The sequence below is a fragment of the Thalia democratica genome, chromosome 3 (genome assembly GCF_965202585.1).
Source record: "Thalia democratica chromosome 3, ktThaDemo2.hap1.1, whole genome shotgun sequence".
In the NCBI taxonomy this organism is placed as follows: domain Eukaryota; kingdom Metazoa; phylum Chordata; class Thaliacea; order Salpida; family Salpidae; genus Thalia; species Thalia democratica.
The window spans coordinates 42,449,154-42,473,781 of record NC_139167.1 but is presented as its reverse complement, the minus strand read 5'-3'; the positions used below and the strand labels follow the sequence as shown (position 1 = coordinate 42,473,781).

The 24,628-nt window shown below is 25.1% G+C and overlaps 1 protein-coding gene across 1 annotated transcript; it reads left to right on the top strand.

Moving 5' to 3' along the window:
* Positions 1-694: 694 nt before the first annotated feature.
* Positions 695-22,931, top strand: LOC145832696 (serine/threonine-protein kinase 10-like). The gene is made up of 18 exons (XM_082940004.1): positions 695-851; positions 3,480-3,644; positions 4,032-4,080; positions 4,324-4,473; positions 4,711-4,820; positions 6,696-6,853; positions 6,922-7,108; positions 9,528-10,280; positions 10,708-10,841; positions 12,907-13,030; positions 13,820-13,959; positions 15,049-15,193; positions 15,254-15,383; positions 16,278-16,402; positions 16,668-16,907; positions 21,121-21,220; positions 21,734-21,873; positions 22,410-22,931. The coding sequence occupies exons 1-18, from the start codon at positions 705-707 to the stop codon at positions 22,929-22,931; spliced, it is 3,519 nt and encodes a 1,172-aa protein (XP_082796130.1). The 5' UTR covers positions 695-704.
* Positions 22,932-24,628: the final 1,697 nt, after the last annotated feature.

Sequence of the window (24,628 nt, the reverse complement as noted above, 5' to 3'; positions counted from 1 at the left end):
GAAATTTGTTCTTTTAGAAAAAACCTGGAGTTTTTAACTAAAATCATTAGAAAAACTTTGAAAAACCTGAAATTTTGAGCAATTTTTTAAATGTTTTTAATAATTTTTGTTAGTCTTAGTCTGTATAAAATCTAGTTCAGTTGATTTTGTGTTTTAGTTTTAGTCTGTTTATAAGATAGTTTCACATGTAAAATAATGAAACTTAGACTATAAAAAAAATAATTTTATATACTATATAAAACATAATTTCAAATGTTTTAAAATTTAACTTCAAAATAACGTTTCAACAAAAAAAAAGACATTACAAGTTTAATAAATAAAATCTTATTCATATAGAATTAAGTCATCAAAAAAAAATATTCTTCTTACCAATAAATTGAGATCTTTGATTGTTATCTTAAACATAGTTTTAAATCAAGATAAAGAAATAAAGATAAAAGTTTTGAATCATTATAAAACATATTTAAAATAGCATTACAGTATCTTTCCAGTAATTCAAATAATTTATTAACTTTTAATTCAATTTTCTATCAAAAAGAAACAAGAAAACTTATACTTTTAAAAACCTGGAAGAAATTTTTTAAAACTAGTGGCTACCCTGTACAAGCTCTAAAATATCATTCCGATTTTTTATTTTACTTTGTTTTAAGAAACATCATTAAAGTTCAACTTTAAATTTAAACTTTTTAGACTGTTAGTTTGAAATGTCTTTCTTTAAAAAGCTGTTAGGCATTAGCCCAGAACTTGTAAAGCCAAAAATTTTAAGTAACATTAAACGAGGAATAAACCCTGAAACCATATGGGAAAAAACAGGTGAACTTGGAGATGGCGCTTTTGGGAAAGTATACAAGGTAATAACTTTTGTATAGTGATTAAATAAGTAATTAAGCTTAAGTTAATAAAATGTTTAGAAAACTGTATTGGGTAGGTGTCCAAAAATCAAAAAGGGACACTTTTGAATAAAGAAACTTTTGCACAAAGAGTCACTTTTGCACGACGGTTCACTTTTGCACAAAGGGTCTTTTTTTAATGGTAAAACTTTTGCACTGATTGAAACTTTTTATTATTATCATTTTTTTCAAATATCACTGTTACCCCTAACCCTTACCCTTGACGTTTATCCAAAGTGTCTTTGTGCTTATTGCCTGGTTCCAACTGTTTACTTATTGTTGATAAAATATAATGACATTTTATTAAAAAAATTCTGTATTTATTTTATGGCTTAGTATAAAAGTGAAATTACTAAAGCTATGGAACATTGTGTTTCTTTGTACTTTTGTATAACAAAAATTTATTTAAGTACCTTATCTTAAAAACAAATGTAACTAAACCTTTTAATTTTGTTATTAGATTTTCTTTCGACAATGCATTAAACTTGGATAATTTTTTGTCATAAAACCTAATTTTGCTGATAAATAACACTAAATATCAAAATTTGTTTTTAATTCAGTAGTTGTTTTTAAATTTGTTGGTTCAAGCTAAGCATAATTCTTTTGAAACATTATTTTATTTGTTTTTTATAAATATCATTTTATTTTTTGAAGTATCTAATTTAAAAATTTACAACTATAATGGAAAGAAATTTGTTATGATGAAATAAATAAATACATTTTTGTTTAAAGTAATTTTAATAACTTACACTATTATTTACTGGTAAACTTAAGTTAAAAAAAAAAGTTTAGAGAAAATGACTTTAAAAATTTTAAATTAAATGAAATTTTTTTGATTAGATTTAAAAAAAAATAATACTATTTTAAGTTCAGGGTTTCTACAAACTCAAGATACTCAGGAAAACTCAGTATATTTTGAATTTATAGAAAGTCTCAGGGAGACTCAAGGTAACCCAGGATGTCTCATAATATTTTGAGTTTTTAGAAAAACGCAGAATGACTCAGGGCTGTTGTTACTTTTTATGAAAATCTCAGGATAGTTTTAAGATTTATTTTTTAGATCTAGAATGAGATTTAGTTTATCCAGAAACAGAATGCAGCACATACATACAACCTTCCTTTAAAATATTAAAAAGTTTATAAACAACTTGCTTGCTGAGGAATTCAAGCAATGTAATGAGTGTAAAATAACATCTTTGTTGATATATTTTTGAATTATAATAATTTTTATATTCAGCAATTAAGATAAAAAAAAATCACAAAGAATAATTGACATACCTAAAAGGCACTATTTGAGAAACTTAAATATTATAATATTGTTACTGTAAATCATAAAAAAGAAAATAAAAAGAAAATGAGGCAAAAGTAGTTTGAGCCAGAGGCAAACATTAAAAATATATTTATAAAAAATAAATTAAATATTGTTTTAAAGGATTAGAAAAAACCCAGGGTGGCTAAGAGCAGTTTTTTGACTTAAAGAGTGGCAATCCTGTAAGTTTCCAAAATAAGATTTTCAAGTGTAAGTATGATTGTTTGAATTCTAGTTAAAGAAAAGTAATTAAGTTTCAACTATTCAAACCTGAAAATTTAGATCACAACCAGTACTTTTTATGGTATAAACAATTTAAAAACCGTCTTCTCTATAAATAATTTTGTAAAGATATTTTTTTTACATATACATTATAGTTCTAATAAAATATTGTTTTGTAATAAATTTTATTTATTAGTTGAAATGAAATGTCCCATTATAAAAAGTTTATTGTTTACTATACACATGATTTAAATTACAACAAAGAAATGTTGTAAAATCAATCTAGACTATTGTAATTTCTGTTAACATGACATTTCAAATTCCAAAATGAAGTTTTAATGAGCTACATCTCAGAAAATATATCTTAAAATTAATAAATTCTGTAGGTGTAGTTTTAAAAAACATGAAGGTAATATAAATATTAAATAAGATCTATTAAAAGTGAAAAATAAAAATTACTAAATATAATCATGAATTAGTTAATTTTAAAACTTTTTTTGTCATACCAAAAAAAATTAAACTTATATAAAAAATGAAAAAAAAACTGTGAAAGTCTAACTGGCTTATGATGGTAAAACAATTAATAAGTAATGCTTTAAAAAATAAACGACTCAGACTCAGACTTAATCGAGTTTTAAATGTTTAAATTTGATTAGTCAGAATTAAAGTTATCCTGCACCCAAATTTGCTCTTGTATAGACTACAAAACACAAACTAAAATAAAAAATTATTGGTTATAAAAATTTCAACTATTTTTTAATCTATTTTAAGTGTTTTTTTTAACATATACTTGCTGATAAATAAAAAAAAACTTCTAGAACTTATTAAAGTTTTATTTTAAATACATGTTAGTTTTACTAAAAATTATATCAGTTGTTTATTTGGATACATGAAATCTTACAGTTTTTAATGAGATATTATCATTTAAAAAAAAGCTTATTTAAAAGTTTTAAAAAGGGTTTTAGGTTTTAAAGTTAATCACAAAAACCGTAGTAAAAATTTATAAAAATTGTACAATACTTTTTTAATAACTAGTTTTTAATATACATTTTTCATAGGCTAAAAACAAGGAAGATGGAAGATTAGCTGCAGCAAAGATAATTGAATGTACCAACGAAGAAGACCTAAATGAGTTTTCTACAGAAATAGACATTTTAGCTGCATGCAAACACCCCAATGTTGTTCAGCTTTATGATGCCTATTATTATGAAAATACATTATGGGTTAGCAATTTAAAAAAAATGTATTGTTGTTGAAAGATAGCTGCTTGAAAAAATAAATACTTAATCATAAGTCTTGTATAGTTTCAAATTGCTTTAAAACAAAAACAAAAGTTAGCTTTATATTGAAGTTAAGTAAGTTTTAAGCTTTTAAATGTTTTAATATTTAAGTAAATTAAAATAAAAAATTAAACCATCTATTTTTTATACAAATTACTTTTATTCATCTATCAACATTTCATTTCTTATAAAGTAAAAACAGCTCTACTGAAAACTTAAAATATAGCTGTATTTTATTATTGCTTAACGAATATTACTTGACTCGGTATTTTTTAGCATAAAACCATACAAATTAAAACATTAATAACATACCCTGTTACTTTTTCACAGATCTTAATAGAATTTTGCAACGCTGGAGCTTTGGATGACATGATGATAGGTAATCATTTTAATTCTCTCTTACTTCAATTTTTATATACTTTAAAGCTTTGATCCATTCTTAAACATGTTGTATTGACCAGTTTTAAATTTCTTTAGTTTTAACTCAATTATTGTTTACAACTTATGACTGAAACAATTAACAGTTAATTCACATTTAAAAAAAAGTTCATATACAGAATTAGCATTGTTCTTTAACGTAATATAAACCTAACAACAAAGTATCTTAAATAAATTTCAACAGAACTGGAAAGGCCTCTTACAGAAGATCAAATACGTGTTGTTACTCACCAAGCATTAATTGCATTAAAATATCTACATGAAAATTTATGTATACATCGAGATTTAAAAGCAGGAAATATTCTTCTCACTATGTCTGGTGATGTTAAACTTGGTTTGTAATTTCTAAATTTATTTATCATTAAACAGCTTATTTCAAATATTTTAGACAATGCTAAATCCGGAAGATTTCATTAAAGTTATGGATAATCATTTGAATTGAAATATTACAACTTTTCATGACGTGAAAGTTATTAAATATATTAAATAAATCTAATAATTTAAAAACATCAAAATATAAAGCTGTTTGAACTTTGTTTTTATAAAATATGAGTTATGAAATTTTTTACAGCTGATTTTGGAGTCTCAGCTAAAAATGACTCAGATTATCAGAAAAGAACAACCTTTATTGGTACTCCGTACTGGATGAGCCCAGAGGTTATAATGTGCGAAACTTTTAAAGTGAGTCTTAATAAGTAACTTACTAAATTTTTTTCAATTACTAACTACAAACTATATTTAAAAAATGTTTAGTAACTGTGTTAATTAAACTGCAGCTCTATGTAAAAGTCCATTCAATTTAATTCAGATGTTTGTTTATTAAATCTGTGTTAATAACATACTCAATTGAATAAAGTTCTTCTGACTTTTTGAAATTAGTAAACTTTTCACATGTATTAACTTATTACAGTGTTGCCAAAAAACCTAGAAACCTGGAAAAACCTGGAATTTGAGAAATTATTTAAAAAAAAGCCTGGAGTTTTTAACAATTTAAACATTTTAAGCAGTAAAATTTCGATTTAACACAAAAAAAAAATCATATAGATAAAACTTTTTTGTCATCATCAAACTTATTTTTAATAAAAAACACATTTAAAATAGCTTTACAGTATCTTTTCAATGTTTTTATACTATTTGACACAGTTTCTTACATTAAATTAAACTTTAAACTAAAATAGACTCAAAAATATATACTTTTAAAAACATTTTGAAAATCTGGAAAAAAATTTCCAAAAACATTTGGCAACCCTGTTATTAAACAAATCTTGCTTATAAAAATGTAAATTTTTGCCTTGTAATTTTTTAAAAATTTAATAACATGTATGTATAGTGATTCATATGCTATGTTATTACGTAAAATAACTTGTCAGTGTTGTTTAATGATTATTTTTTAGTAATGTTATTTAAAAATATTTTGAACAGCTAAATTTACCAAGTAGTTCGAATTTAATTTTCGTTTGTTTTTAAGATAGTAACTTTTTTTTAAACTTTTTATAAGTTACAATTTTGACACATATAAGTTAATTTTTAAAGTGCTTTAAAAAAAACTAGTATAGTATTAAGTTCAAACATAGTTTTTTCGACTCCAAGCAAAAATATAAATATCCTAGTACTATTTTAAACTTATGCTATTTATATCTGGATTTGAGATATTTTTGAGTTATACCACTACCTTGACAAAACTTGTTACTTTTTTATGATAGTTTAAAAATTTTAATATGCATTTTTTAATTTTTAAAAACATATAAATTGTAACTATGCTATCAATGTCTGCATGTCTAAAGGTTTATATAGATACTTTTAAACTTATAACTATTTTATGTTAGTTCTACCTATAAATGATTTAAAATAGTTTTCAGTAGCACTTTATAATTTTTTTTATAAGTACAACTAAGAAACCACTATGTACAGGGTTGCCACTTTATCTTGAAACCTGGAAAAACCTGGAATTTGACAATTTAAGCAAAAATACCTGGAAAAACCTGAAATTTGAGAACTTTTGATAAAAACCTGGAGTCTTGAACAAAAATCACTAAAAAAATCTGGAATTTTAATAATTTTTACATCTTCAGTAGTAAAATTTCGAATTGACTTGAAAAATCTATCATAAAAATTAAAAAAATTGTCCTCGTCAACATTTTTTTTTTTTTTAAGAAACATATTTAAAGTAACTTTACAGTATCTTTTCAATGTTTTTATACTCTTTAACACAGTTTTTTACCTTAAACTTAACTTTAAATTAAAAATAGATCCAAAAATCTGTACTTTTAAAAACCTGGAAATTTTTTTGAAAAAACGAGTGGCAACCCTGTATGTAATCAAATGCTAGTAGTGTTTTATATTGGAAAAATTCTAAGAGTTATTCTTTTACTATAATATTAGTTTAGTTTCAAGTAATATATTTTTATAGATAGTAGTATTTAAATAAATGAGGTATAAAATTTAAAATATATAGAAATGAATAATGAGTTTTTATAGGTTTAACCAACTTAAATTTTTGAAATTTTATAATTCTAGCATACATAGTATTTTACTTACTTATTAATAACGGTTTAGGATACTCCGTACTCATATAAAGCAGACGTCTGGTCTTTAGGAATAACTTTAATTGAATTAGCCCAGACAGAACCTCCCAACAACGATTTAAATCCTGCTAGAGTTTTATTAAGAATCACAAAGTCTGAACCACCAAAGCTACTGAGACCAAAAAAGTGGTATGTTAAAAATATAAAGCACTCATTAATTATAAAACTTTAATAATTTGTTTAAATTGTAATTTTAGGTCCAATGATTTTTCAAATTTTATTGCAAGATGTCTGGTAAAACAACCAAAAGACAGAGCAAACATAGATGAACTACTAAATCACCCATTTGTTAATTCCACTTCCGAAGTTGACAAACAAGTTCTTGTAAAACTTTGTGCTGAGGCAAAAGCTGAAGTTTTTGAAGAGGAAGTTGATAACGATAATGTAAGGGCTAATTATATTAAATACTTTTATAAAAAGCTAGGAACTATTGTATCAATAAAAATAACGTATACTAATTTATTAAAAAGACTTAAATTTGCCCTAAATTCAATCATAAAAATATAAGAAAAAGTAAGAAGCTAATTAAAAGATCGTACTTTTAGAAGCAATTTAATTAAGAGATATTTAAGAATAAATAATATTTACGATTACTCGTATGTACAGCTAGAGTAATTAATCAAATTAGAATTTTTGTATAAGTATCTTCGCCACCTTTAAGTTTATGTCTTATTAATACTATTGACTTTTATTTACACCTATTAGTTCCATTAAAAATTTATTTAGTTAAAGTTCATGATAAAATGATGTAAAATATTTAATTATATTTTTGTATTTTAAGTGCTAGTTTATTAAGTAAAGGTTTATAATATAAAGTAAAGATTAAAAAAAAAAGTATAGTTTCAAGAATGTATAATTTTTAAGAAGATTTTTTACGTATGTATGTTTATTAATTTTAAATTCTAGTATGTCTTTTTAGAAATTGATTAACTTAATTATGTAATAATGCTTTCATACTTTTAGCTTTAAATGTGTACGTTTTGGTTTATGTTATGTTTTATTTAGTAAAGTGGCTGACAACTGGCCTGATTTTTGGTGGCTATTAAAACAATTAATAAAAAAAAAACTCTTTGCTTTATTTAAAATGTTTATTTTCTCATTTGTTGTTTAATGTCTAACATTAAGCTTTTCAGGTAGTAATAATTGTAGAATTTTGATATTTTTGATAAATTGGTCATATTTTTTTTGTTTTACTCCTACGAGAAATATTTTGAACTTGACTAAAACAAATTTTCGATTTACTTATCAAAACTAGTTTAAGTATTAAAATTATTGTAAAAAATACAATTTTAGTTAGCCTTTCAATAAAAAATTTTCATAATATTTAAAACAGTATTTTGAAGTTGAACTTAGTGTATGTGTTTATTTTCATATATGTCCTTAATTGTTTATATGTGAAATTTTAAAAGTATTGTTTTATGTGTATTGGTATATGATATTGTTTTTTTTGTGAGTTTATAAGTAAATTTAAATTGTTAGAAAATAAATTGAAATGAACCTATTTTTAAATCAGAAACAAGCTAAAGAATTTTTTTTGAATGTAATATCTATTTTAGTGTTTTGTGGCAATCATGTGTATAGTTACTCAAATGGTTGATATCAAATAGACATTTAAAGGTTAAACTGAACTTTAACTGCCTAAAAAGTTTAATCACAAACGCGAGCTAGCTTTTTGCTCCGACAATTAATTCCCCGAAATTTTTGAATACTGGTTAATGATTAAGCTTAAATGAAAATAGGCACTAGTTTCGTGAATTAATTAAAATTATAAGCTTTAAATTTATATTCTAGTTTGATATAATCGAAAAACCACATATTTTTTGATACAAATTCTCTTATAAGATTTCTAAGTTATTAAATTTGCTAAAGGTTATTATATTAGGTAAATACTTATTGATTTGTTTTTCTTGTATTGTGTTAGTTTTATACATTTTAAACGCTCATAATCTAATTAGAAATTACTTATGTATTTTTAAACTGAAAATAAAAGCTCAAAAAATCCGTTTTTTAAATTAAATATATTATTTTGTGTGTGTAAAGCAGTTTAAGTTTTCTAAATATACTGCTTGGTTATTCTGTATTAATTATCATTTGTGTTTTAGACTATTCAATTTTTTTTAAGCAATAACGAAATATTTAATTGTACATAACTATTTTTATAACTGTATAACTGGAACATGGATTTTACACAAGGTCAACTTTGTATTTTAAAAAGTTAATGTTTAACTAAAACCATTTATTTTTATCTTCTGATTCATATACTTAAGTAAAAAAGATGAATTTAGTTATTTTGAAAAGAAAAATACTAAATATGTTATTAAAATACATAGTAATAAACTTAATACAAGCTAGAAATTGATAAAAAGTAAGCTATTAAATTAATAAAAACCTTTAAAAAACTACCTTACCTAAATCTAACAATGTATGTGTTTTTTTCAAAAACTAAACCAGTACAAGTTTTTTTTGTGCATTTAATTGACAAATAATTTGTCAACTTTTAAGTGGTACTTAACTCAAGCTAATCAATTTAAATTTTAATTTGCATGTGAAGATAAGAAGACTGCGTTTGTTCTAAACACATTCATAAATAGCATCAGTATTGCATATTCTGAAAGCTGATAAACATTTCAAACAGCTAATTTTCTGTAGTCATTGTTTTTAATAACTTTGTTAGTATTTTTCCAATATAATTCCAAATTTAAAATACGGTCAAACTGTTAGTTATAATATTTTGTACTTGTCGTAGAACTTACGCAAAAAAAAACATCGTCAATTTAAATTAATTATCTAAATATATTTTTAGGAGTCGTTGAGTCAAAGCTCGTCCACAACAACTTCAACTCCTCAGACATCTCCCGAAGCGAAGCATCGGGACATTGCGCACAAAGACGAGTTAAAAATCAACCACAAAGACGCAAGTTTGAAAAGTAACGCGTCGACCATAACGGAGAGTAGCGAAACTGTTGGTGATGTTTCTCTTGGTGAAACGAAGCAGCAAGTAGATGAAACCAATAAAATAGAAATTTCTGAAACAAAATCTGATGGAGCTCACGACAGCGACGAAGGTATTGGAAGTTCAACTGACAAATCTAACTCTACGGATAAGTTGTCAACGCTTGTAGAAGCTTCTTCCAGTACTAATAAAACTTCGTTGGCGACCTCTTGTGATATTGGAAAGGATGGACACCAAAGGAGCACCTCAAATGGAACAACTTCTTCCCTTGCGTCATTGGGTAGCTCTTCAACCAGTTCACCAGTACACGCTAGCTCTGCGAAAACAGATGAGCACGCACCTACAACCCAAGCGGTTCATACATCACAAAACGTAATGACTTCATTTTCTCGTGCTTCTGCCAAATCCTTATTATCTGAAAAGGACGTAAACAATCAGAACGTTTCTAAACAAAAAGAAATGGAAGCAATTGATATACTAGATGAAATTTTAGAGAATGAAGAGAAAAAAGAGGTAATATCTGAACAATTAGTTCCCAAAGAACAAAAACCAACAACTGGCGGTGTTTTAAGAAGAAAAAAGTTTCAGAATCAACAGCAAGAGGTTTATAAAATAATGTATTTAAAACTTAAACTTACATGTTAAATAATCAATTTAACGTTACAAATTTTACTTGTCATACAGTAAGGAGCAGGTAAGAGATAAACATTTTTACAGTTTTGTTACTTTGATTTTTAAACTTAATTTTTAAAAACATATTTTTTAAAAAAGATTCATTAATTTTACTGTTCATAAAATAGATATGTGGGTGTAAAATTGATTTGTAGGTATTCTGAAAAATTGGTAATAAATTTTTCAACATACATTTTTCAAACCATTTTTGTTTTATTACTGCTACCAAAAAATATTTCATATTATTTAAGACATGTATAGTTTTAATTTTTTAAGGTTATCATTTCTTTCCAAAAAAAAAAACAGTTTTTTTTTTGCTGCTTTTATAAGTTAATTTATTCTTATTTGTTTATTACAGAGTGTAAAAAAATCTCACAAAACAATGAAAAAAACTCGAAAGTTTATGATTGACGGTGTTGAAGTTACTTCCACATCAATAAAAGTCATTGACAGTTTTGCTTCTAACAACCAAAAAGACCAACGAAATCTAAGGTTAGTGCTTGTAAAGAGTGATTAACACTCAGTTTTAACTTATTTAAAGTTCCTTATAACCCATAATAGGTAAAGATTTTGGTTAAAAAAAATCTTAATGAAATACTAAATCAATAGACTGCTTTGTGCTTATTGTATGGTGGCAAAAACATCTTAGCTTCCTGAAGAAAGCCGAAATATTGCTAATAGTTTACTGATCTATCAAGCGTAGACCATAATCACTCACTGAAACTGACAATATTTTAGACGTTGAGTTGTGAATGATTTAGTTACGTCAATATTTTCCACTCTTTCCATAAGCGGAAGCTGCAGTGCTAATATATATCCTGATTACTTCTGCCTGATGAGTCCTAATAAAGGCTAAACCAGGTCGCAAAATGTCACGTGGGTTGTTGTTCAGGGTTCGTGCGCGTCAGGCTAAGTCAGGCTAAATCAGGCTAAATCAGTTTTTTTGAAAAAAGTTGAAAAACATCAGGCTAAATCAGTTTTTATGTTTAAAAATTTGAGAATCTCAGTTTTTGTCAGTTCAAATGCATGAAATTTTTTTAATTAAGATCAAATTGAGATGTGAATTTATTTCTAAATAAAGATTTAGTTATTAAAGACAAAATCAGTCAGTTTTTTGTAAAAATAAGTGCTTAAAACCTTTTGTTGAATCTCTAAAATAATTTTAAGAATCTTCATTATTTTGTTTTTAGTACATTATATACGTCATAATTATAAAAATTCATAAAAAAGTACAGTTTAAACATTACAGTTTAGTTCAACAACTTAACTGTTTGTCTGAATTTGTTTACATGAGTTTTGTTTTTCAGAGCTTAGTTGGTTAAACTGTTTTAATTTCTAATATAAAGGCTTTATACCAAATACTTTTTAGATTAATACTCTTAGCAGTTTGTTAAGTCACATTTCTGTTTTAATAAAAGCTTCTGGTCCAGTCATGTAACTTATAGTTGACGAATTCAAGTACTAATTGACACGAACCCTGTATATGGGTGATAAGTGGTGGATGTAACTAAGCCCCAAAATTTAATAAATGTATGAATTCATTGGAGCAGAAATTATAATGACCAGTTAAAAATATTCAAGTTGCTGAGTAAGCGATTGATAGATGTTGAAAAATAATTCATTTGAATTTTTATTTTCTTTAGAAGTAGTTTTGTGAATACTTTTATTGCGTTAATTTGCTAATTAAGACCCCCGATACCCAAAATGCCATCTGAAGGTGATTTTTTCTACTTTGAAAAAATGTCAGGCTAAATAGGTCTCTGTCAGACTAAATGGAAAGGAATTTCGCGCACGAACCCTGGTTGTTGTTGATGGTCGTGTGGTCCATTCGTCTATTGCAGGGTTTCTCAATAACAATTTTGGGAAACTTTGGCCTATTGCTTATTGTATATTTGCAAAATCATCTCAGCTTTGCGAATATACAATAAGCAATAGGCCAGCGTTTCCCAAAATTTATTTTTTATAATTTTAGGGGTGATTTTAGTTTTATCTTTTGAAATTTTGCGACTTGTTGAAATACATAAGCAAATTAATGTACTTTGCATATTACAAGGTGGGCTAAAACTCCATGGATTAGTGCAAACTATCCGTTTTTGAACTAGTAGGAGGACTTTTGACACACATTATAGTTTACTGTTTAATTTTAAATTTTTTAAAAAGCTAAGTTTTTAGTAAAAAGATAAAAGTAGAATAAATGGCTTAGTTCAAATTTAACATATCGTATAAAAAGCCGTATTTTCAAATAATAATGTCTTAGTAAACAACAAAAGTTTTAAATGAATGCTTTGGTATATTTCACTTAGACAGTTTGTTTTAAAGCTCTAGAGCGTTTTCGAAGAAAAATAAATAAGTTTTAATAAAATTTGATGCTACTTAATAACAAGTGAGAATAATTCTACCTTATTTTTTCTTTTATATGTGATGTTCAAATACTTCAATTTTTTAGGTTCTTAAAAATGCTTTCTAAATTTTAATAGATTTAAATTATATATTGAACTTGGGTTTTTTTGTATAATCTTTTTTGTAACTTGTTTTTTGAACCTTGTGTTATTTTCAGAAAACAAGAACTTCAAGAAATGAGAAAGTTTAATAGATTTACAGAACGTCAAAATGACATTTTAGAAGCTAAAATAGCCCACCAAAAAAATCAAATGTTGAACAAAGAAAAGCAAGATATTCATGTAAGTAAGCGTTTGAAACATTACAAACAGTACTTGAATCATGACTTTTATAAATTAAATATAACATAGAAAAAGTTTTGAGCTAAAATGACCGAGTGACCACATACTCGTACTATATAAAATATTTGAAAAACTCTGTTTAAAAGTTTTTATACATTTATAATTTTCAAAACTCTTTTTTCTAGCAACAAGCCATTGATAGATAAATGTTAATACAAAATTAAAGTCTATTTAAAAAAGTTACTTATTAAAGCTTTGCTGGTAGTGAAAAATCTAAACCTACACTAATTTTTAGGGTTTCTATTTTAACTTTTACTAAAATATCGCCAATTTCTAACTTGTTAAATATAAGCTTATCATTGTAGCTATTAATAAGTATTAACTGCGTAATATCAACTTGTTTTAATATTTTAAGACGTTTTAAAATTAAACTCTTGGTATAGATTTATCCGTATGCTACCTTGCTCAAAAAGTTAACTTATGTTTCAAATGTTGTTACTATACCGTTGTACCTACTTGAGCTCTTTGAAGAATTAATGTTTGATCCCTTACTCTAGATCCCAAATAATAAAATTTAAGTTAAGTATAGGGTTAAATTGAGTTGCATGATTAAATGGTCTAATAAATAAATTTAATTTAGTTTATACTATATTTAGTTATTATTTAGTTTATACTAAATGATTACTTTCTAGTCTTAGATGATAGTTAAGATTCTCTTATTAAAAATTTTTTTTTTTCACAATATGTAATAATTATTTATATTTTGAACATTATACGAACATGTTTCAGGACTTGCACCGGAAATATGATCATGAGTTTGAACAGATGGAAAAAAGTCATAAACAACAAATAGAAATAATGGAAAAACAGCACGATCTGAAAAGAAACGAGCTTATAAACGCTACTAGTAAAGAGCAAGAAAGAAAAAGGTAACTTAAGAGTTTATTGCAACTAAATCATTATGTACAACATCAAGCTGTTTAATTGTTTTCCTTTAAAATTTATAACTTTTTGAATACTTATCAATTTAGAAAAAAGTCTTATGTATTGGCTTTATAAATGGTATAAGAAAAAGCACTGCTGAATACATTAACTGTTTTGAAAACTAAAATGCTTTTTAAAATGTTTACATATGAATAATTACTTCTGTTATTTGCTTAAATTATTTTTTTTAATGAATAGTCTGAAACAAAAACTAGTGTTAACAAAATGAGTTACTTGTTACCAAATTCTACAACATTTAAGAAAACAACAAAAGTTACAAAAACTCACTACTACACAGTACGACCACTTACAAGGTTCAAAGCAAATTATACGAGCTAATGTAAGATAAAAATAGTTTACTTGAATATTGTGTACAAAAAAGCATAGAGGAGTATAGACATTTTTTTTACAAAAATTAGTATTGAATGTTACACTAAAGTTTAAGTATAAACTGTAAGTCAGTATTTTTAAAATATAAAAATTTTCATTAAATTTTAAGGCATAGTCATTTCTGTAAAACGTTTTCGATACAAACATCTGGACTGCAATTTTTTCATTGTCAATTTTCTCGCAAGTTTAAGATTTCACTAAAAATAAATCTACTTTTTAATCTTTTGATCTAAAGACCTTAAATTAATAAATACCATGATTTCTTCAGTACTTTCTGCCAGATGAGTACCCACTTTTACACTGTGTTCAAAGTGCGTACTCAAGCAGCATGTTACTGTACTTACAATTATGACCTCATTTATGTATTTATTTTTTTTAGTAAGAGTTTTATTATTTTTTATTTATTTTTATATGTAAAGGGTTTTTTTTCTGATTTTATTGAAAGTTGTAATAATAAGCTGCTTTCCGAGAGTATAAAAATACGTTATCTAGTACACAAAAACCCAATTATTAAAGAACTAGAGTTTGAGCTGAAAACAAGCAATTTTTGTACTTAGAATCAAATATAAGCTTTAAATATATTTTGAATATTTTTTTTTTGTTTTAAGTTATTTTTTGACACTAAAGTTTAAACTTCTATACAGAAAATATTTTGCTGAAAATATGAAACTTTCATACAAACAAATGAAAGCAGAACTACAAAATATTAACAATGGCTTAAGCAAAAAAGAAAAAAAAGAAGAAGCTCTAAAAAGGAAGCTACAATGGGAAAACGTTCATAAAAAACAGGTAACAAATATGATAAATAATAATTGGTAAAAAAATTTAATAAAATTGATTAAATTTTAGGAAGAAGAATTTCTTAAACAACAGAGGCTCGACATGAAAAACAAGTTGAAGTTTTTATCAGAAGAACAAAGAAGAGAAGCTGCAGCAACAGAAAAAATATGTTTGCTTAAAAAGCAAGATCTTCAGAGATGTAAGAACTGTTTGCTTGCTATCTAACCTTTTCCTAAACTTCTACTAAGAACTATTTATTTAAAAATTGTTCTCTCAAGGTCATTATTAGTTATGAAAATGTTAAATGTTTACAAAAATACCAGAAATTATGACTTAGGTTTGTTTTTGACTAGCCATGAGAAATCTTAAAAAGTTATAATTTATTACAATAAAAAAATTTAATAAATACTATTATTATTCTTCATAAGCTTCGAAATTAAAAATTATGATTTTTTTTACATAGGTAGTAAGACGTTTTCATTGTTTTTTGTACAAGTAATATAATTCTACTTGTGCTTATAAATACACTTTTCAACGTCTTAATAAAAAAGGTTAAAGTAATTAGTTTTCATGTTCCCTGTATTGAATATTAGACTCGATTGTTTAATTTTTACGAAGTGGAAGCTTCTTTTATAACATGTATTTCACCTGTACTGCTTATTATTAAGCTTAAATAATTGGTATGGTTTAATAAATATATTGTAATTTTAAATAAAAAAGGCTTTATATTTGTTTATACATGTTTTTAAAACAATACAAAAACATTTTTTTTGTTTGGTTGTAACTAAACAACAAGCTTAATTTGATAACTGTATTAGTAAACAATTTTTATTTCAAACTATATTTTAAATTTGGATTTTAATTATTAAGCTAAATGGAAACTATTTGAATGTTTCAATCATGATTGAAAATATTAAAAATAAAAAAGTTTCGAGTTAAAGGTTTCTGCCACTTAAGTTACAATTTACATAAAGCTGTTCAAAATTGAATCATTGCCAAGTGTAATGCAAATTTAATTGGATAAAAGTGTACCTTTAAATTATAGCTGAAGTAGTATTTTTCTTAGTTTGTTAATTGCAATAAAAAATTTTAGCAAAAGAATCTGAAACTTGGAAGTTGGAAGAAAGTCATAAGCAAGAACATTTTCAAGTAGAAAAACACAGAATAAAAGACAGATTTCAATTGAAAAGACAGCATCTTAAACAGCGAAGTGAAAAAGTAAGTAATATAGTCGTAGAAAAAGTTAACTAATTTATCTAAATCTTATTTGTATTATCTGTATTCAAAGTTAATTTACTATAATTTTCAAAATATTTCTAAAACTAAAGTTTAATGAATATATGCATTCAATGTTCATAATATATATGTAATTATTATTTTTTGAATATATCACAAATTTTAAACTAAAATTATCGCATTTATTTTAATTTTTGTTTAGAAACATTCAGTTTTCACGTAAAACTAATGTGTTGATGTTTGTCAGGAAATAGAACAAATGAATCGACAATTTAAAGTAATGGAAGATGAGTTGCTCAGTAAGCAACGAATTGAAAAACTGAGACTACCAAAGATTCAGCAGAAAGAAGCAAAAGTTCGCATGTCAATGTTCAAAAAGTCTATTAGAATATCTTCAGTGTACTCCCCTAACCACCAAGCTGGAGTTCCTTCGACAGAGCCTCATTTTGCAAATTCGTCTTTAAGCAGTAAAGACCGAGTAAAACAAGTAAATTGCTAATACTTCTTAATTTAATAACAATCTAATATTTAAACAAGAAATAATAACCTGTTTTAACCACAGTTAAAAGTTGTACTAAGTTTAAAAGATATTTACTTAATGTGTTTAAATCTATACCGAATTATCAAGAAATCTGTTCTAAAAAATACAATATCTTGATTAGATAAATATCAATTTTATATCAAATCTTAATTAGAAAAACACTAATTGTTTAATTGTATAACAACTAAAAGTACTAAATATAAAAAATACTAAATATAGAAAACTACGGAATTTAAGTTTATATCTATGTAAGTTTAACAAAACTTTAAACTTAATGTATTCCTTAGCTTAGTGAAATAGACTTAGTCTTGGCTCTAGGAAAGGGGAACGGTTCAAATTTGCACGAGGGGACTAAAATGCACGGAGGCAAAATTGTACGTGGGCACTAAATTGCACGAAGACAAATTTGCACGAGGGGATAAAATTGCACGAAGACAAATTTGCATCAAGGGTCAATTTGCACGAGAGTAAAAAAAACAGAAATAAAATCTAAAAGATAAATTGATAAAAAAAATAATAGAAAAATATAGTTACTGACCGGGGGTAAGGGTTAGGGGTAACAGTGATAGTAAAAGTTAAAAAACAACTAATAAAAATTATTAAAAATATAAAATAAAAATGGTTTAAAAAAATTAATAAATAAAAAAAAAAGCTACCGACTGAGGGTAAGGGTTAGGGGTAACAATGATACAAAAAAAATTCAACCAGTGCAAAAGTGTCTTAGTGCAATTTTGTACGCTCGTGCAAATTTGACAGCTACCGCTAGGAAAGATCTGTCCTTGCTCAAGCCATTGTCTTAAACAAGTTCCTTGTAGAGAAATACATTCCTCGGGATTTTTAACCAAAAAGTAGCTGTTTTCAAGCATTTCGAAGATCTTCTTACTTTCCCTTTTTTTAATTTTGTACTTTTAGTTTGAATCTAAAAAGGTGTATACTAACAAAAACGATAATAAGTATGGGTTAAAAGAGTGGACATAAATATTGAAAAGCGTAAAATGATCTATTTGCCATTTTACCAAATGCGTCTATTCATTTAGTTTTTTAATTTAAAAAGAAGCGAGTTTAATTTTGACAATTTCTCTTTATGGTCTATTACCTTAGGAAAAATTGGGTTGTATCATAATTCACTATTTGTTTTAATTCAGCTCTCGCTCTAAAAATCTTAGTATGTCATCCAGTTCTTTAGTTTTTAGTAAACAAAAACTGAAATATAATCCTAATTCCTGTTTTTATTGAGAATAAGAAAATTTTGCCAATACTTTGTGAAGCTTACATGAATAACAAAATACTTTATATATAAGAAACTTAAAACAAAGTACTGATCAAAATTCGTAATTAACTTGTCTTAATAATAGAAAAACATATTCAATGATATGTAAAAAAAAATACTTAGTTAAACAGTTCCAGCTAAAATAACTTAGCTAAAAAAACAACTTAAATCAATAACAAATTATGCTTTTGAAAATTAACTAACAACAGGCGTGAAACATTAATTTACAACTTGATGAAACAATATTTTTATAAAACTACGGTTTTTTTAGTGTTCTAAAAATAAAAACGATATGTGATTTCGTCAAAAGTTTCCAAAGTTAAAAATGAAACCCTTCGAGTTGTATAATCATTCAAAAATGCTTTTTTAAACTTTATTGATTGCCTAATTTTTGATTAAAAATTTCATTTTTCAAATTGTGCATTTTTTGTAGTAATAAAATTTTTGTATAGTTTATACTTTTTTTCGACTAAAAACTTTAAAAAATATCAATTAAACTTTACTTAATATCAAAAATCAGCTACATTGATATGAATTTTTAGTAAAATGTTTTCATTAAAAAATTCTTGATTCCTTCTGGCCTTTAATCAACTAACGGTCCCAACACTTACGTATTTATAACACTTTTAATAATAATTAAATATTTTTTTACAAACAAAAGTTATTAAGTCCGTTTGTTTTGGCCGTTTTTGTCAAATACTTACATAAACGTTTTTAGAATTTAATAAAAGCTAGAAACAAAGCTCTGAAGACAATCTTTTGTATATATATTTAAAACTAAGTTGTGATTTTTTAACATTACGATTATTTTGATACTCGTTATTAGAGCAGTACTAATAAAATATTATTAAAGTACTTAGTAAAATAAGATTATTTTTGCTAAAATAGAGTGGATTTATATCAAACTTTGACATGTTGATTGGGTATACCAGTGACTCAAAGTTGAGAGAAAAAGAAAGAAATGTAACGTTTTTTATTAGTAATAATATCATCTCAAATTGTAATTTTTTCGGCAACTGTTCTCAACAAATAGATATTTCACTTATTAATTTTGCCAGTAGCTAGTAATCATTGTACATTTATTTTAGTTTTAGAAAAAGAAGTAGTAGAATTAATTTTGGTTAATTACTTAGAGACTATAAAAGTTGTTTTTATTTTTTACTTACATAATACAATTACTAATTTAGATGTTTACTAATTGTTTTTCTGAAGTATATTACATGTTAAAACTGTTTTATGTTGATTGTAATTGAACTTTTTGTAAAGCAAACAATTTGCATCATCCTAATGTTATAAGATAAAAAAATTTCAAGTTTTTCAAAGTTTTCTCTGTTACAAAAATTACTTTATGCATAAAAGAAGTAAACTAGTAAATAAAACCTACTTCTCGAATTAGTAAATGTACAGAAACAATTCACGTTGTTGATTTTTGAATTACATTACTGCAAACTATTTTTTAATTCAATTAGTTTGTTTATGTAATTATAATAATTACGAGTTAAATAGTATTCTTTCTTTATAACACTAATACATGTTTCTGTGTGTTAACGGGTTTTTCAACTTTACCCTCAAACGGTCGCTTCAATGATTTGTACTTAAGCCCGCTTGGTAAGATCAAAACAGCGGTTTTTCGCGACTATGCTTGCCTGATGAGTCCTAATAAGGACGAAACCGGTCGTAGGTTCTCACGGATGCTGTTGTTGTTGGTCGTGTGGTGAAGTTCGTTATTAGTTGTTGATAGCGCGAACATCTCAACTTTGTTGATGATGGCCGAAATAAATATTGATTAGTGTAACAAAGAAAGAATATGGTTTAGTTTGTTATTATTATATATTCCAGTGAACTACTTTCGCTAGGATATCTATTACAGGGTTGCTAAAAAACCTGGAATTTGAGAAACTTTGAAAATTAAAACTGGAATTTTTAACATGTTCAGTAGTAAAATTTCGATTTAACACAAAAATTCTACCATATAGATAAAGATTATTAAAAACGACAATTAAAGTAGCTTTAGACTATCTTTTCAATGTTTTTATACTATTTAACACAGTTTTTTACCTTAAACTTAACTTTAAACTAAAAATAGACCCAAAAGTGTGTACTTTTAAAAACCTGGAGAAAGTTTGCCAAAAACATTTGGCAACCCTGTTATTAGAAAACGCTTAAGTTTATATTTTGGATAGTTTATGTAAATATATATTTATGTTAAAGCTCAATATATTTTAACTATATACTTTTATTAAGTTCAAATAATAAATGTATTAAATAAATAGTTTGAAACTTCTGTACTTTAACAGTTTGCTTGCATTTCTCCATTATATATTAATAATTATATTTTTCCTAACGTTCATTATTTGTGTAGTAATTTTGCAATCACTTTTAAATAAAAATAATTGTTTGTGAATTATTTAGTTTCAATGCTTACTTTTATTTTTAAATATTTTGAAAACACGTATTAAAAGTAGTTTAAAACATTTTTGTTGAAGCTAAAATTTTCTTATTTCAAGTCAATCTACGTTGTCATTTTGTAAAACTAATGTCGAATATCATTTTTTTAATTTCATTATACTATTGAGTACTGAAAACAAAATTTTTATAATAAAGTGTATTCATTAAAAAATGTTATAAAATATTTTGTTTTTATGAATATTTTTTCCTAAAATAACAATTCTAGTTAAAAAACTTATATTGATAGGTTTGATAAGCCTTTTTATTACAATAAGGAATAAAAAAGCAACTGCTAGCAACAATAGTTTTTATAATGATGGTCATATAAATTAAGATCCTTATTACATATAAAATAAAAATCAAGGTAATAATAGTTAACAGAAGCTTGTTATATGCTATTTTGTAAAAGTATTTAACATCATCTTAATTTTTTATTAACAGTTCAGTTTAAGCGAAAGCAAGCGGCAGCGTCAGCAGAAAACAGATTTGAACAATAAGCATTCCATTCAACAAAGGGAGCTTCAAACACGTTGTGAACAAAGTAAGATTTTTTTTCATTATTTATATATATATGACTTTTACAATTTAAATCTTGTCACAAACAATGGTTTGACAAGTGTTTCATATGTTTATGCATCAAACTCAAATCTGAGAAGTATGTAAAATCAGAGTTTGTTTTATGTCAAATATATGTTGCTCTACTTTGTCCATAAAGTATAGAGTACTTTAAATCAAATTATCCGAACGACATATTATCTATCATATAAATGTTAAACAAGTACTTTATTTTATACTATAACTCGAAATATTTATCTAGTTTTGAGCGATATGTTTTATTTAGTAGGTTCTCACTGTTCACTACCATGTTTATATTTGTTATAAATTAAAAAAATTTCCAAAGTTCTCTAATTCATTATAGTTTTCATATTATAAAGTTTTTGCTATATTTTTACGTTGTTAAGTTTTTTCGATATAAAATATTTTAGGTGTCATATTTTTTTTTAATGCGTTGAAGCTAACTGTCATTAGTTTTCATAGAATTTTTAAAAACTAGATATTCGTGAACTTCAAAACCTACAAAATGAAAAGAAAAAACAACTTACTGAACGGGAAATTGAAGAACTTAAAATAGTCGATCAAAGTTATCAAGGCGATATTAAAGCCTGGAGAGAAGGACTAAGACCAAGGAAACAAGTTTGTTTAATTTTTTTTAATTAAAAGTTTTGTATGATTAAGTAGTTTTAAATATTTTCTGTTTGAAAAAAATAATTTCAACGTAAATATATATTTTTGTTTTTTCGATATTTTTGTATATTTTTAGTTTTGAAAAAATAAAAAAGAAATTTTCACCTTGAATCTCACGATGAAAAAGGCATTTTTAATCTTTTAGTAGTTTATTAATTACAATTTATTACTCTTCATTTGGGGATCATCAGTTATGACACTTTTTGTTCAAATGCTAACCTTTTTATAATTTAAAAAGAAAATATTATTTGTAGTTATGCTTAAAATAAAGTGATTAATTATTTATATTTTTCCAGAAATGAAGTATTAAATTAAATAATTGAACTTTTTTTGTAAACTGTAGTATAATTTTTATCGATTAATGATGTGCAGTGGATATTTGAGTCTGCTGCAACATTTTAATTATATAAAATAGTATTAGCCGTTGTTTCTACTGACCACGTTATAGCGAAATTGTTGTTATGAGACAAAAATGGTTAAACTAGGAGTTGGAATCAAAGCTTGAAACAGAAGCAGATGTACTTACAGATAATATTGCAAAGAAATTAATAAGAAAGTACTCAGATATTTATGTTGATGAGTTTCATGAACAAGCGACAGTTCCTAAGTTTGCTTCATCAGCGGAAGATTTTTCTGAAGCACCAATATTTGATAATGATGCTATAAGCGTTACATCGTTTGCTTCTATTAGAATCAGAAATAAAAATGAAGGGTTTTCATCACGCGGTAATATTAGTATTAGACAAAAAGAAACTTTTGATAATCTGCAATCAAAAAATAGACCAACAAATGAAAACAATGACACTAGGCTAGAGGATAAAACAACCAATTTAAATTTAGAAAATAATTTATCAGAAGAAAAACAACCATATAAACATAGTTTAAGCGATGTAGTTGAAGAAACGACAACAGATTTTGTTTCTCCTGATGACTTAAAAGTAGAAAATGATACCAATGAGCAAACAATCATCAGTGAATTGCTAAACAACAAAAGCAACTTGAACTAAACAAGGTTAAAGTATGTTCAGTAAGCCATTTGTCTTAGCTGATTGAAAAAATAATTATTCATAGTGAGACATTTAATAGTTTGTTTTTGCAATTCTAAAGTTATCAAATTTGGTTGTTCATCTTTTGAACAATCTAATGTTTATAATTTACATGCTGGGATCGAAAATAAATCGGTTAATTCAACGTTTACTTTTAATTATTGGTTTGTTTTAGTTCTAATGATTCCGGCAAAAAAATCTTGACTGTCACTTACTAATTAAAATATCCTAAACAAATTTATAAGCACTTCTGATGGAATAATATTAAAATGATTAATTCAATAAAAATACATTTATTCATATTAGAGTTTTTTAATGAGTAAAAAGCTTAATATCACGTTTTAGCTTATTTTTTACTTAATAAATAATTTTTTTTAGTAATTGTTTTTTTTATTTCAACTTAATGAGGTACAATTAATATATTAATTACAAAACACAACTTAATTTTCTTAGGGTGTTTTAAAATATTTTACTGTAGCTGAGTTTCAATTACTACCTTTTTTACAAATTCTTTTTTAACTTTTATATTCTATTGATTCACAATAAATTTTAAACAAAATTTACAAAGTTACTATCAAAACTACCTACACCACTAAAATATACTTGTAAAGTATATAATTATAATAACATCTGACTAAGTTTTCTACTTAATAATTAAAAATCTAAAAATTTAAATTTTAAAACTATTAGTATTATTTGCCTTAAATAAATAGTTTTTGTTTGTTTTTGATGATGCAAATTTGATAAAAATAAGTAAGTATCATTATTAAAACAGGTATTTACGTTCAAATGCCGGTTTAGCGATAATTAATTGTTTTTTTTTTTATTTTACATTTTAATTTATTATGATTTTTTAATTAAAGAAGTTCCTTTTTGATACAATGTACTTGAAAAGTTTAAATTTGATTGCTGTAGTTGCGCATAAGGCTATAATTTGAAACTTATAATATTCATTGTGGATAATATATTTTTGATGATGAAGTGCAAAAAAAAGGTCATAAGCGCATTTAAAATTAGTTTTTAGAGAGGGGGTCAAAGCTTATTTAATTTCTTCAACGAGGGCCTTTTTAAAGTAATTTTGGGAAACCCTGCCCTAGTGAGTTTTAAATTTTTTTTTAATTAAAAGTAACATTGATTTGTGTACAAAAATTGATGGGTATACACTTGGCAAAAATAAAAAACAATTATTATTTCTCCTTTTACAATATCGCCCCTTCACTAGTTAATTACTTATTTACGTTCTCGCATCCTTTTTACTTTGGAAAAACCTGGTCTAGAACACGGATCTAAAGTAAAGTCTGTTATAAAATTAGTTATTAATAACGTTTTTTATTCTTTAGGTTAAACGAATACAACTTTAAATTTAGCTTAAAATAAGACTAAATAAAATATGAATATCTTCAGCAAGAAAAATTGAGCAATATTCCTTACAAATTAAAGCGGTTTAATAAGTATGATAAAAATAAAGTTATTTGTGATTCCTTACTGCAATAAATTTTAACGAATCTTAAATAATTATATAAAAATATATAAACAAACTGTAATTTGTATTTAAACAAAAGTATATGTATTGTAACAAAAATATGCAAATAATTTCACCTCGAACACTGCTGACAGTAGTAAATTTAATTGTCTTAGTTTTAAACCTGCCAATTTTT

Bases quoted from the DNA above. Each gene is read 5' to 3' on its own strand.
- LOC145832696 (XM_082940004.1), top strand. From the start codon at position 705: ATGTCTTTCTTTAAAAAGCTGTTAGGCATTAGCCCAGAACTTGTAAAG. The intron at 3,645-4,031 runs GTTAGCAATTTA...ACTTTTTCACAG, and splicing joins ATTATGAAAATACATTATGG to ATCTTAATAGAATTTTGCAA. The intron at 6,854-6,921 runs GTATGTTAAAAA...TTGTAATTTTAG, and splicing joins CTACTGAGACCAAAAAAGTG to GTCCAATGATTTTTCAAATT.